At 46.3% G+C, this 14,232-nt stretch overlaps 1 protein-coding gene across 1 annotated transcript in view; it reads right to left on the bottom strand.

Moving 5' to 3' along the window:
* CSMD1 (CUB and Sushi multiple domains 1) overlaps positions 1–14,232 on the bottom strand; it is a 1,446,416-nt gene that overhangs the window by 407,194 nt on the left and 1,024,990 nt on the right. Inside the window, exons 14-15 of the mRNA XM_084811779.1 lie at positions 12,121–12,447; positions 9,470–9,664 (exon numbers count right to left, since the gene is read on the bottom strand). Coding sequence (XP_084667905.1) covers positions 9,470–9,664; positions 12,121–12,447 — 522 coding nt within the window. The remainder of the gene's footprint in view (positions 1–9,469; positions 9,665–12,120; positions 12,448–14,232) is intronic.

Below are 14,232 nucleotides of genomic sequence, written 5' to 3' on the forward strand. Positions count from 1 at the left end.
ACCCTCCTTATATCATGCCATAGGCACAGCTTTATTACATGCCAAAGAAGAGAGTTGCTGGTGTAGCAGCCCCTGCTAAGCTAGTTCAATATTGGATTGGGATAGCAGTGCAGAAGACAGAGCTGGCCCAATCACACACGATCTTAAACCGCCTATTTGTCTGCACAGCAATTGGAGCCCATGTGGTATAGTGAGTGTTAAATGTGTACCATGGAGACTTCTGCTCAAATCCCACTCAACCATGAAGTGGCTGGGTGACCACTGAATGACTTTCAATCACACTTTCAGCCTTATCTAACTCACTCATATGGTTATTGAGATTAATGAGATTAGCCCATGCTGCTGTCATTCTGAGCTTCTTAAAGGAGAGGCAAGATTCAAGTATGAAAAATAAATACACTTCTTCTTAACAGGCTGGGTTTACTATTGTATGTTAAATGCATTGCATGTAAACTCATAGGCAGATCCACCAGGTGATGTAAATAAAAGAGCACCCAAATTCTATTACAGCTCATACTAGATGAAATCTATCTATTATGGATTTATTAACAACAGCATATTCAAAAGCAGGCACTCAAACTATGTGTTAATTGCCATCCATTTACAGCATGCTGGAAGGAGAGGAGAGGATGAATAAATGGGGGGCAAAAGGCTTGGTTCTCCATTGTTGTTTTGATTTCACAACTTAGATCAGCCAATCAATTACAAAAGCATCTTCATAATGGATATAAAGATAATGTAGATTGCCATCCACCCAGGCACAAGATCCTCTGTGCATTAAGCCATATCTTGACTCTACATCAACTCTTTACAGATTTAACTTCATTCAGTTGTTATCCTGCTTTCACTGCTTGTACTTTATATTTTAAATGCAAAGGCTAGTGGCTGTTGCAAATAAAGGAACTACTCTACTCAGTTCCTTTACAGATTAATGCTGCAATCCTATAACCACTTACCTGGGAGTAAGCCCCATTAATCACAACGGGACTTACTTCTGTGTAGACATATGTAGGATTGCACTGTACCCACCTTTGTGCCTAGATACATACAACAGTTAACAACACCCTTCCCCAACACAGTGACCTGCAAATATTTTGGACTATAAGTCCCATCACCCATCACCATTGGCCATGCTGGCTGGAGCTGATAGGAGTTGTAGTCTAGAACATCTGCAGGGCACCACATTGGAGAAGGCTGTTTTACAGGAAGCTGGAGTACCCTTAATATATCCTGTGATATTTTTTTAAATCTGTTCCAATAGTAGTATTCAATATTCTCTAAATCAGGGGTAGGCAGCTGGTGCCTTCCAGATGTTTTGCAATAAAACTCCTATAATCTCTGACAATTGCCCATGCTGACTGGGACTTATGGGAGTTGTAGTCTGGAGTGCACTAACATATTCTGACTCAAATGAACAAGATATGTCACAAGACATATTCTCCTGAATCACTTTTGACATTTAACCATTTTAATACAGATTGTACATTCCCCAACCAAACTAGATGAACAACTACCTATGTTATACCTAGGGATATATGAAAAATTAATTTCCATTCATTTTTTAGCAGAATTTACCATAAACTAAGGTCAAAAGCCATACATTTGTAATGGATGTGATTTGCGGGAAACAAGAATATGTGCACAAAACATTTTAATTAATAGGAGAAAAATGTGTATGTTTAAAAAATTTGCATAACTAATGCTTGCATTTGGAAAAATGTGCATGAAAATCCAGATCTTAGCATGGATTTTTGTACCCCCCCCCCATCACAATCTGATACAGACCAAAGTCAGAATGAGATTCAAGTCGGAATTCAGAGCTCAGGCTTTGCTGATTGAGATATCTTAATGTCAACCAGTGATTGACTCTCCAGGCAACATGATAAACCCCCTTAAATAAAACTATGGTTTAGCACATATATGGACCATTGGGTCACTCACTGTGCAGCCTGTAGAGCCCCTGCTCACTTTCCCCTGCCACCTAGCAAATCAGCTTTAGGTGTGCAGAACAGACTGCTGTTTCCCTGCTGTTAACCAGGATTGCTGGTAGGAGAGAGGCTTTAAACTTCCCCACCAGTGATTCCATCCCTTGATCTAAGGGGACAAGGAGGGAAACCTCCCCATTCCTGCACACTGAGATGTGGGTGGGAGGAAAGGCATGTGTGTATGCATGGGTGAAGGTATCTACATGCACATGTGTGGACCTTAACCCAGTAGTCCATATGGCCTTTGGGGCCAAAAGAGTTGGCCATCCCTGGTTTAGTAAACAGAGCCAATAAGCAGGCATGCTGGTTAGCGTTAGACTTCCTGAAGCTCAAACTACAATTAATTATGGTTCCTTGAGTCAGGGGGTTGGGGGTGGGGTGCGGAACACACCTTGCTTTTAAATTTTATTTTACTGGAGCATGCTATATAAATAATACCATTAGTATTAAGGGTTCATTTAATACTAATGGTATTAAATGAGAGCCAGTGTAGTGTAGTGGTGAGAGTGATGGACTGGGAGCCGGGAGATCCGGGTTCTAGTCCCCACTTGGCCATGGAAGCTCACTGGGTGACTTTGGGCCAGTCACAGACTCTCAGCCCAACCTACCTCACAGGGTTGTTGTTGTGAGGATACAACGGTGAGGAGGAGGATAATGTAAGCCGCCTTGAGTTCCTTGCGAGAGGGAGAAAGGCGGGGTATAAATGCAATAAATAAATAAAATAAATAAATTCATTTGATTATATTATGATAATTATTATTAAAAGGGTAAAATAAAGAGCCTCAGAAGATTGCTTTGGACATTACATGCAAGTAGTGGAAGAGGAACAGGAAATAACTTCCCATTTTAATATTTCCTGTAGTGGAGAGGTGCATTATTTCTAGTTCTGGTTTTACTCAAGGCACACTTTCTCTTCCCCAGCTTCTATGTAACATTCAAAGCCACCCACAGTGAAGCATAATCACACTAAATTTTCTCTCAACTATCCTGAAGAAAATGGACATTGGACACTGAACTCCCAATTGGGAAAAGAAAGGTTAATGTCTGTCATTAAAAAGAGATTTTCCAACCAAGACAAGCAATTAAATTTGGAAAGAGATGCACCTAGATGAAATAAAACCATCTATTTGAAAATTAACAGGAGTGTCATCTTGTTCCCATTGAAATAAATGGAAAAAGTTCTCAAGCGTGAGCAAGACGACAATGAAGTATTCCAGGTGAATTATTTAAAATAATTCTATTAGCAATAATTCTGAACCTGGTCAATCACTTCTGCTCCCAAGTACTTCTCACTGCTTTCAACAGAGGAGTCAAAAATTGTTCTCAGCAAAGTTGCTCTTGAAGATAGAAGTTGCCCATATGATCTAATCTATCCACTACTCCTGTGTAAGGTGAAGTTTTAATACTGTGTATTATTTATTCATTTATTTAAAATATTTCTTACTCTAGTATTCAATATAGCAGATGCCCAAAGTAACTCACAACAATTTAACATCAAGGATAGCAATCTAGGGATGTACGAAAGTCACTTACCTTTTCGAAGGGTGACATTCGCGGTGGGGGGGAGACGTTCTATCCCTCCACCTGAAATTCTCTCCAGCCAGCCCCACTCCGCCGTGATTCCGCGGAGCTGCCAGCCAGGGCTGCCCACAGCAGGACATCCAGCTGCTGGGCAGCCTGCACAGGGATGCAAATGGTGGCTGCCATAGCTGCCGCCATTTGCATCCCTGTATTTTGCCATGATAGGCTACATAAATATTTACGTAGCCTATCACAGCAAAACAAACAAACAGCGAACGCAAATGGCGGCGGCTACGGAATTTGGAATTCACTGGAATTTGGCCCCCCTGGGATCCGTGGCAGAATTCTCTAACATCCCTACTCACCGGTCCCCGGACCATGCTCGAATCCCCGCCACACTCAGCGAGCAGCATTCACCCCAGTGGCCTTTTTGAGCTTCGTGTAGGGATGCCCGAAAGTCACTTACCTGGTCTAGCAGCTTGCTTCGCGGTGGGGGGGAGGCGCTTCGCTGCTCCCCCTGAAGTTCAGGCCAGGGGGGGAGGCTTCCCTCCTCGCCCGGCCAAAATTCAGGCCGGGGGGGAGGCTTCCCGCCTCGCCCGGCCGAAATTCAGGCCGGGGAGAAGCGCCTCGTCTCCCCGGCCGCGAACTTCAAAAGAAAAAAAAATGCCCCTGTGATAGGCTACGTAACGATTAACGTAGCCTATCACAGGGGTGTTGTTTTTTTTAAACTTTTCTTGTAATGGCGGCGGCGGCAGCCGGTCGAAAGACCGGCTGCCACCCCTGCCCCTGACGAAGACCTGCCGAACCGCCGCCGGGACCCACCGCCAGGAGGGACATTTGTGAAAGGTAAGTCCCATCCCGGGGGGGGGCGGGGGGCAGGGGGGTGGAGAATTTCTCCCCGAACAACCTTCGGAGGACTGAATGCGTTGGCACTCGGCCCCCCGAAGTTTCGGGGAGAAATTCTCCCCCATCCTTAGCTTCGTGGTCATCATTTTTTGAATAATAAAATGGCGATTGCAAAAATGCACATATTTGCATATGCACAAAAATCATAAAATGTGCATTTCCCCAAGTATGCATATTCACATATGTGCAAATATGTGCATTTGTGAAAATGTGCATTTTCGCACAAATGCAAATATGTACACTTTGTGGTTGCCATTTTATTTTTCAAAAAATGCTGACCACAGAGCTCGACAAGGCCGCCAGGGTGAGTGTGGGCTGGTCGCCAAGCACAAGCAAGGGGAAAGCAGGGGCAGGGGCTCAGGGGTGTGGGCAGGAGAGGTTCCGCCGAATTTCTGGATGGAATTGGGTGCTCGCACCATCCCTACTGGCCGCTAACACTAATGACATTGTGGTGGTGTAAATCAGCACTTGCACAATGTAAAAGTGCTGCCTAGTAGCACTTTTTCACATTGCACTAGATATGTTGGACAAGTCTTGGTTTATGCTAGTGCAAAGTCATTAGCACTAGTGGCCAGACACCACTGGATCCTTCTCATTAGTAACCCTATAGCTATTATCTCTCAGGGGATGTACAGTGTACAACGGTCTGCAGCCGCCATTCACTTCTTCCATATACCCTTGATAGGCTATGTAAATACTTACAGAGCCTATCACGGCTAATGCAGGGATGCCTAGGGATGGACGAAAGTCCCTTACCTGATCCCGAAGCTTGCTTCACGGTGGGGGGGAGGTGCTCCATCCCTTCCCCTGAAATTCTGGCCGGGGGGGAGGTGCCCCGTCCCTCCCCCCGAAATTCTGGCCGGGGGGGAGGCGCCCCATCCCTCCAGCCGCGAAACCTCCTCTCCTGCCGGGACGCAAATGGCCGCCGTTTGCGTCCCTGCAGTCAGCCGTGATAGGCTACATAAATGTTTACGTAGCCTATCATGGCTGACTTAAAAAAAAAAAAGCCCGTACGCAAATGTACAATAAAACACAGATAAAATACATACTAATTAAATCAAAAGCAGCATAATATTAATAAATGAATCAGTTAAAAGCAGCAGAGGCTAAAATAACAGTCATCACAACAAGAAGATCTAAATATATCACAAAGATAGAACTACTTAAAAGCACAACTTAGCAGCAGAAATGCAGACTGGATTAAAATGCCTGGGAGACTAAAAATGTCTTTGCCTGACCCCAAACAGATAACAAAGTAGATGCCAGGCAGAGTGCTCTTGGAATGACATTCCAGTAGTAGAAGGGGCTACTACTGAAAAGGCCTGCTCCCGTGTAGCCATCCAGCAGGGGCCAGCCTTCTTCTCGTCTCATGACAGTGAGTGCTCTGGGGTGCCCTCAGTTTCTGGGAGCTCTAGCTCTTCCTCTGAGGAAGATTCCTCCAGTGGGGCCAAGACAATTCTCATGATTTGCACATGCTAGCTGTCAGATATAAGGAGCAGTGTTGGGATCCATAACGTATGCAATTTGAAAGGATGAAGTGGCGGGGTTAGGGGAACCAAAAGCAGCAGTAATTGACAAGTTCTTTGACAAGCCCGAAATATGGCTCTGCTGGCTAAACTAAATAGTATGTGGAAGGGATGAAACTGACAGGGATATTCACAAGGGCACATGCCCCTGTGGGGCTACTCAGTGGACAGGAGGACTTGTGCAAGTGTGCACTTGCACAAGACTGCTGATTAAAAACCATATACAATCTGACCACATTCTCGTAAATTTAAAGATCCGAAAAAGATCCCATTTATGCAAGTTGCCGCCATTTTAAAAAATCTGAAATCCACATATTGGATTGACTCAATACAGATAGAGTCAATGCCAGCAGGGGAAAACAAAACAAAATCCACCAGGGCTGAACCAGTAGAATCCATTGAGATTTCACTCCAAAACAGAATTCTCATCCATCCCTACCCCACATACAACATGATGGAGTAATCTAAATGGAAGTTTATGGGGCATGGACCACTTAAGCCAGGGTGTCTCTGTCCAAGTAGGGTCAGAGCTAGTGTGCCAGCCTAAGCTGGTAAAAGCTTAGAGATTTTGCCTCAGAGAGCACTTGCCTCAGAAAGCACTTGCACCTCCAATGATAAAGATGGCTGTACATAGGGATGGTGGAGAATTCCGCCATGGACCCCAATGAGGTCCTTGGTGGAATGGAGCACTCACCTCCCCGCCTCCCTCTGAAATCCGTCTGGGCCGGCTCTTCCGTGCAGCAATCCTGCGGAGCTAGCCGCTGGGTCCACATTGCTGGCGATACTGCCGGCTGCCATTGCCATGCTGTATCGCTGGGCTAACTCCGGATGCAAATGGCATCCACTACACCATTTGCGGCCATAAAGCTGTTAGGTTAAACTAAATACAGCCATAAATGGAGCATAAATGGCTGCATTTAGGTTAACCTAACAGCTGTATGGCCGGAAATGGCGTAGTGGATGCCATTTGTGTCTGGAGTTAGCCCAGCGATATGGCATGGCAATGGTGGCCGGCCGTACAGCCAGTGATGCAGACCCAGTGGCCGGCTCCGCAGGATTGCCGCTGAGCAGAGCTGGCCCAGATGGATTCTGTGGGGAGGGATGGATCGCCTCCCCCAAGGGCGGATTCCCACCTGGACCAGCAGGTAGGGAATCCACCCATCCCTACATCTACAAGCACCCCCAAGTTATGGACTTGATCCTTTAGTACAGGTGTATCCCTTCCAGAACAGGCTGAACACCATTCCACCAGATAGATGAACCACCCACTTCTCCATCTTTTCTGGACTGAGCTTCAGTTTATTGACCCACATCAAATCCATTGCCACAAGCATTGATTAAGGACTTCCACGTAGGGGTATACAAAACCCTGCATACCTGGCTCCACCGGGTTCCGCAGGTGGGGGGAGGCGATCCGTTCCTCCCCTCGGAATCCTCGACGGGGGGGAGGCGATCCATTCTAGGCCACAAAGCCACTGGCCAGGCCAACCCGCAGCGGGTCCTTCAGCCGCTGTTGGGCTGGTGCGGACGCAAATGGCATCCTGTGTAGGGGACGGCATTTGCGTAGGCATGGAATTCCACCATGGATCTCAGTGAGGCTGAATGCCAGTTCATTCGGCCCCCAAAATCCATGGCAGAACAAAGCCCCCCCACCCCCCACCCCACGAAATGGGCCCAGAACAGAGCACCTACCTGCTGACGTCTGCGTCTGCGGCTGCCATTCGCTTCTTCCATATACCCTTGATAGGCTATGTAAATACTTACAGATCCTATCACGGCTAATGCAGGGACGCCATTTGCGTCCCTGTGGAAGCCGTGATAGGCTACGTAAGTATTTACATAGCCTATCACGGCAAAACTAAGGGAACGCAAATGGCAGCGGCTATGGCTGCTGCCATTTGCGTTCCCTTTTTTTCCGCCATGATAGGCTACGTAAATGTTTACGTAGCCTATCACGGCAAAACAGAGGGGCGCAAATGGCGTAGTGTCTGTTTTGCCGTAATAGGCTATGTAAATATTTACATAGCCTATCACAGCGGGAAAAAAAGGGAACGCAAATGGCGGCCACCGTAGCCGCCATTTGCATTAGCTGGTTGTTGTTTTTTCGTGATAGGCTACGTAAATATTTATGTAGCCTATCATGGGCCAGCATAGGGATGCAAATGGCATCCCCTACTCAGGACGCCATTTGCGTCCGCATCAGCCCGGCAGCGGCTGGACGCCCAGCTGCAGGGTGGCCCGGCTGGTGGCTCCACGGCCTGGCTGCGCAGCAGAGCTGGCCGGGCAGGATTCCGAGGGGGAGGAACAGATCGCCTCCCCCCCGGGGAGGATTCTGGAGGGAGGAATGGATCACTTCCCCCCACCTGCAGAACCCGGCGAAGCCAGGTAAGCGGGGTTTCGTACACCCCTACATTTGCGTCCCTACGCCAGCCCGTGATAGGCTATGTAAATATTTACGTAGCCTATCACAGCTAAAGCAGGGATGCAAATGGCAATCATGCAAATAGCAATCATGCGGCCGCCATTTGCATTCCCTTTCTTTTCTGCCATGATAGGCTATGTAAATATTTATGTAGCCTATAACGGCAAAAAAAAAAAAAAGGAACGCAAATGGCAGCAGCTATGGCAGCCGCCATTTGTGTTCCCTTTTTTAGCTGTGATAGGCTACTTAAATATTTACATAGCCTGTCATGGCAGAAAAGAAAGGGAATGCAAATGGCAGCCGCCGTAGCCGCCACCATTTGCATTCCCCCTTTTTTTTTTGCCATAATAGGCTACACAAATATTTTTTTGCCATGATAGGCTACGTAAATATATAAAATGGCCACCGTAGCTGCCACCATTTGTGTTCCCTTAGTATTGCTGTGATAGGCTATGTAAATACTTACGTAGCCTATCACAGCTTCCTCAGGGACACAAATGGCGTCCCTGCGTTAGCCGTGATAGGCTACGCAAGTATTTACATAGCCTATCACGGCTATATGGAAGAAGCGAATGGCGGCCGCACATGCGGCCGCCATTTGCAATGCAGCGCAGACGGCAGCAGGTAGGTGCTCCATTCTGGGCCCATTTCACGGGGCGGGGGGCCTTTGATCCGCCACATATTTCAGGGGGCCAAATGCCAGTGCATTTGGCCTCACCGAGATCCGTGGTGGAATTCTCCGCCATGCCTACTTCCACGCCTCGCCTGGATCCAATGAAAAAGAGAAGTAGAGCTGGGTGACATCAGCATACTGATGGCACTGCACTCTTAAGTTTCTGAATGGTATCACTCAGCAGTTTTATGTAGATGTTAAATAGCATGGGGGATAGGATGGAGGCCCGCAGGACTACAAAATAAAGGTATATTCTACTGGCACTGAAAAGACATCTAGGATAATGCCTGGAAAGTCTCCCTAAGAAAAGTAATCAATAAGCATAGTTCACAAGAATAGTTAATATCCAAAGTAACTGTATGGTTGTGTATATTAACAGGTGTAAATATCTAAACATTTTTTTTGGCTCCATGCTATAGAAAGGTAAAATCCTTACCTTCACAACGTGGAACGGTTGAACTCCATACAACATTTCCATCCTGCATAACACAAGTTATGGTCTCTGAGCCTTGGGTTTTCACAAAACCATCATCACAATGAAAAGAAACAGAACTTCCTAGAAGGAACCTGTCTCCAAATCGCCTTCCATTTATGGGAATTCCTGGATCATGACATTCATTCTGACCAAATGCTAAGTTTTAAAAGAAAGACAATCCAATTAATTGTTCATAAATATTTCTGAATGCATGATTATAAAACAAAGACTACATACAGTGAACTAGGTTTCTACCAGCCCACTCATTGTCAAAACAGGACAACTAGTCTCCATAACTCATCTGTCTTTGAGCTAACATGTTTTTTCTGTGATGATTTGACTACTTACTATGAATGATAGTGAACACATATGAGCATTTTGATCTTGTCTGTGGTGATGTACGCATTTGAACCAAACCAAATAGACTGAGATCAGAATTATTATTCTTTTTCGACAATATCCTAGCTCCACTCTTAAGGATGAATGAGGGGAAATTTTAATTTAGTCAAGAGTTCACAAGGAATGTTGCTAGGGATGGCTGAGAATTCCGCCACGGATGTCAGTGAGGCCAAATGCCAGTGCATTTGGCCCCCCAAAATCTGTGGCAGAATGGCCTGCCCCCTCCGCCCCCCTGTGGATTCCCCCCAGGACGAGGCTTACCTAGGCAGATGTTCCGGACAGCGGCAGCTCCGGTGGCGGCTCCGGCAGCTCTGGCGGCGGAGGCGGCAGCTGGTCTTTTAACCGGCTGCCACGGCCGCAATTTGCATCTTGGTCTTTGCCGTGATAGGCTATGTAAGTATTTACGTAGCCTATCATGGCAAGCCAATAATAATAATAATTAAAAAATGGCGTACACAAATGGCGGCGGCTATGGTGGCCGCCATTTGCGTTCCTTATTTTTCGCCGTTTTAGTCTACGTAAATATTTACGTAGGCTATTACAGTGAAAAAAACAGGGAATGCAAATAGCGTAGTGGGTGCTATTTGCATTCCTTTCCCCCCCCCCGCCATTTTAGCCTACGTAGATATTTATGTAAGCTATTACGGCCAAAAAAAAAAGGAATGCAAATAGCGCCCACTATGCTATTTGCATTCCCCTTTTTTTCCGCCGTAATAACCTAAGTAAATATTTACGTAAGCTAAAACAGTGAAAAATAAGGAATGCAAATGGTGGCCGCCGTAGCCGCCGCCATTTGCATACGCTGTTTTTTTTGGGGGGGTGCCGTGATAGGCTACGTAAATATTTATGTAGCCTATCACGGCAGCCTGGCTGGATGCAAATGGCAGCCACTACGGCGGCCGTCATTTGCGTCCACAGCAGCCCGTCCACGGCCGGAAATCCGGCTGCGGGCGGCCCTGGCTGGCTGCTCTGTGGAGCCGCCGTGGAGTGGAGCTGGCCGGGCAGGATTCCGGGGGGGAGGATTGGATCGCCTCCCCCCCATCAAGGATTCCGGGGGGAGGGACGGAGTGCCTCCCCCCCACCGCAAAAGATTCTGCAAAAAGCTAAGTGAGTTTCGTACATCCCTGCGTTCTGCGGGGAATCCTCCTGGAGCCGTTCCACTGCAGATTCCAGAGGCCAAATTACAAAGAATCTGTCCTTATTTGAATCCGCGGCAGATTTCTCTGACATCCCTACTGAGCAACACCTCCTCCAGTACACCCTTCCTTGTCCTTCCTGTAGCATTCATATCCAGAGATGACCATATCCCACTGGTTCTCTCCATTCCCCCAGGTTTCCATTATGCCCACTATATCTAAATTCTCCTTTAAAACCAGGCACTTCAGCTCTCCCTTCTTGGCTCACAGGCTTCTAGAATTAGCATAGAAACACCTATACATGGTATCTGTCCTCAGATGTCTCTAGTGTGTCCATTTTCTCCTATGGTCCTTAGGTAGGGATGGCGTGGGCACCCAACTAGGTTCAGAAGTCCATGAGGCTCTCCCCCCACTTCCCCCCTCCACCCGAATCCAGCTCAGCAAGCTGCCCCCCCTGCTCGCTGAGCCACGAGTGGCCAGGACTTACTGGACCTGTCCACTCATGCCTGGCAGCCTCCCATCCTCCTTTCAAGCCGCCATCTCTTATGCAAGATGGAGCGCTATATTTTCATATATTTACTGTTGCACACAACAGCAGCCATAAAGGACCATTTCCACAACATTAGAGGCGTCTAATGTTGTGGAAATGGCACTTCATGGCCACCGTTGTGTGCAACAGTAAATATACGAAAATATAGAGCCCCATCTTGCATAAAAGATGGAGGCTCGCATGGAGGAGCGGCAGCGGTGGCTGCTCAAGCTCCCACCGAGCACAGACTCCAGTGAGTCTGTGCATCCCTACCCTTAGGCCTCTTTGACTGGCTATCATGATTCACCATATGCTCATGGCTTAATCCCTTCTTGTCTCCATTTGGGCACTCAAAAACATTTTCACCTTCATCTCCTAGGGGTGATTGGACGCAAACTGGATGTTTCCCAGCTTTCAGTTCCTACTGACTTTAGTTGGTGCACTAGGCATGCACTTCAGTTCTCCAAAATTGAAATCTTAACAGTGCATATCTTTGGCTACATTGTGCCCATTATGTTTAGTATACAAACCATAAAATGAGCACTTACTAGTATAGGTTATATTGAAGCCTCTTCCAGTAGTAGAATGATCTGACTGAAATTCAAGACGTACTATGTGACCATTGCTAGCAATTTGGGAAGGTACATCATTGCCAGAAAAAGTACCAAGAGCTGGTAAGTCAGAAATCCCATCATCCTTCACTGTCAGATAATCAAACTGAGGCTCTACATCAAAGTCATTGAAAATAAGATGTATCCTGCTCCCTGGTTCTGAAATAATCAGCCATACACAATTCATGTTGTTTCCATACTCCTCGGGGTAGTTCGGTGAAAGAATTATTCCTGACGGTGTTGTGAAGTTGAAAAAACACGAGACTATAAAAAGAGAAAATGAAACACTTTATAATGCAAAATTATCTGAAGAACTTTAAAGGTATCATTCATGTCCACACTATCTCCTGCAAAACACCTAAGTTCAAAACAAGGTATTTTAGTATACTGAAATGTTTTCAGCTGTTTTAGGGAAAAAAAACTCCCACATGAATCACACACTATCGCAAGAACAAAATATGCAGTTGTGGCTTTACTAGCTCATTTTGATATAGAGCTTTTTCTGAAATCCCCCACACACAACATTATTAATACAGGTTACTTTGTCAGAGGAAGCACCCATTTCTCTTCTGTGGTAAGTTTTCAAGGACCCGTTTCTAAGAGATGCTAACTTAAGGACTAAAATAAGGAATGTATATAATCACTATGGGTTCTTTCCAACTGTATCCCTCTGCTGACAGAAGGTTCTTTGATCCAGCGATGGCTTCCATCAGCGGTACAAGGAGGGAAGTGATTTTCACCAATTTTCCCTCCCTCTGTAGCCCTCCACACAGCCAAATCTACTAACGGGATTTGGATGATCCTTTAAAAGCATGGGGGACAGCAGGGGGAGGGGGACAGGGGAGGGGGAATCAGCAAAAGCCATTTCTCTCCCCATTCCACTGATGGGAGCATTTGCTGGCTCAAAGAGATACCCTTGGATATGACTCTGTGTTCTGCTAGTAAAATTCCCTGTTGTCAAGGGCTCCTTGGAGGCCTCTCTCAGTCTAATCCAGTAGCCAAGGCCAGACACAGACAAATGGATTCTTTTCAAAGCTTTATTCCTCTTTTACAACTTAACAACTCTACTGTTAGCAACTAGATATGAGCAGCAGAGTACCTATGCCCTACGTTGGAACAGTTGGTCCCCATTTGAAAGGGAATTGCTGGCAGACTCCTGAACTTAAGGGCTAGGGATAGCCCCTCCCCTTTTCCCTTGGATCCTCTGGGCACAGCTGTTGTTTGCACTCCAACCGGGCACTACGCCTCCTTTCCGCGCCTTCCATTTGGCGCCGCTCTCTGCATCGGCATGGCGCGTCCATCAAGTCTGCTTCCCGCGCTCTGTCACTCCCAGGACTGCTATCTAAGCTAGGAATGCTGGTGGGAGGAATCTCCGTCAGCTGTGAGCCCTGGGAAAGAGGAGCACGCTCCTCTCCCAGGAGCGACTCCTCTTCCTCAGAATCAGAACTACTCTGGGATTCTATGGGCTCAGTGTCCACCCTGACACCTGTGTTCAATTTGTTTTCCACAAATGGAAGAAGGGGAGTTGAGGGGAGGGGGAGTGGTGTCAGTTACTGATGTGTCAAGAAACTGTAGCATTCACTGGAGAAAGAACCAACATTATATAGTGCTGGAAAGAGAGACAACCAATGGAACCTATCTATGCTTTGGCATCCAGATGCCAAATATATGGTTGTTTAAAATGCACCATGGCAAGTGCACTCTTTCATCTTTTGCAGCCTGTTAATAGAACGGCTGTTCCTTATTTATAATCTATGCAACTTCATTAACTTCATAATAAGGCTATTGTGAAATACTGACCTCTCTTTCTAACCTTCTAGATAGACAACCCTTGGTGTATGTCCTTTCCTTCAGGCATGTTTTAATTAAGAAAATGCTATAATGAAACTAACCGAATATATGAAAGAGTAGGGGAGAAATAGAACTAGGAGATCTCTCTCTCAAGGAGGCCTTCCAAGTGAAGGGCATGCTTTTTACAAGCACTGCTAGCACTGGAAAATAGGCTACTGCACACTGTTTGTAAATGACATGAAAAAAAATAGGTAGTCA

Source organism: Heloderma suspectum, chromosome 1, assembly GCF_057233095.1.
Source record: "Heloderma suspectum isolate Gila_16-S chromosome 1, 16-S_ref, whole genome shotgun sequence".
In the NCBI taxonomy this organism is placed as follows: Eukaryota; Metazoa; Chordata; class Lepidosauria; order Squamata; family Helodermatidae; genus Heloderma; species Heloderma suspectum.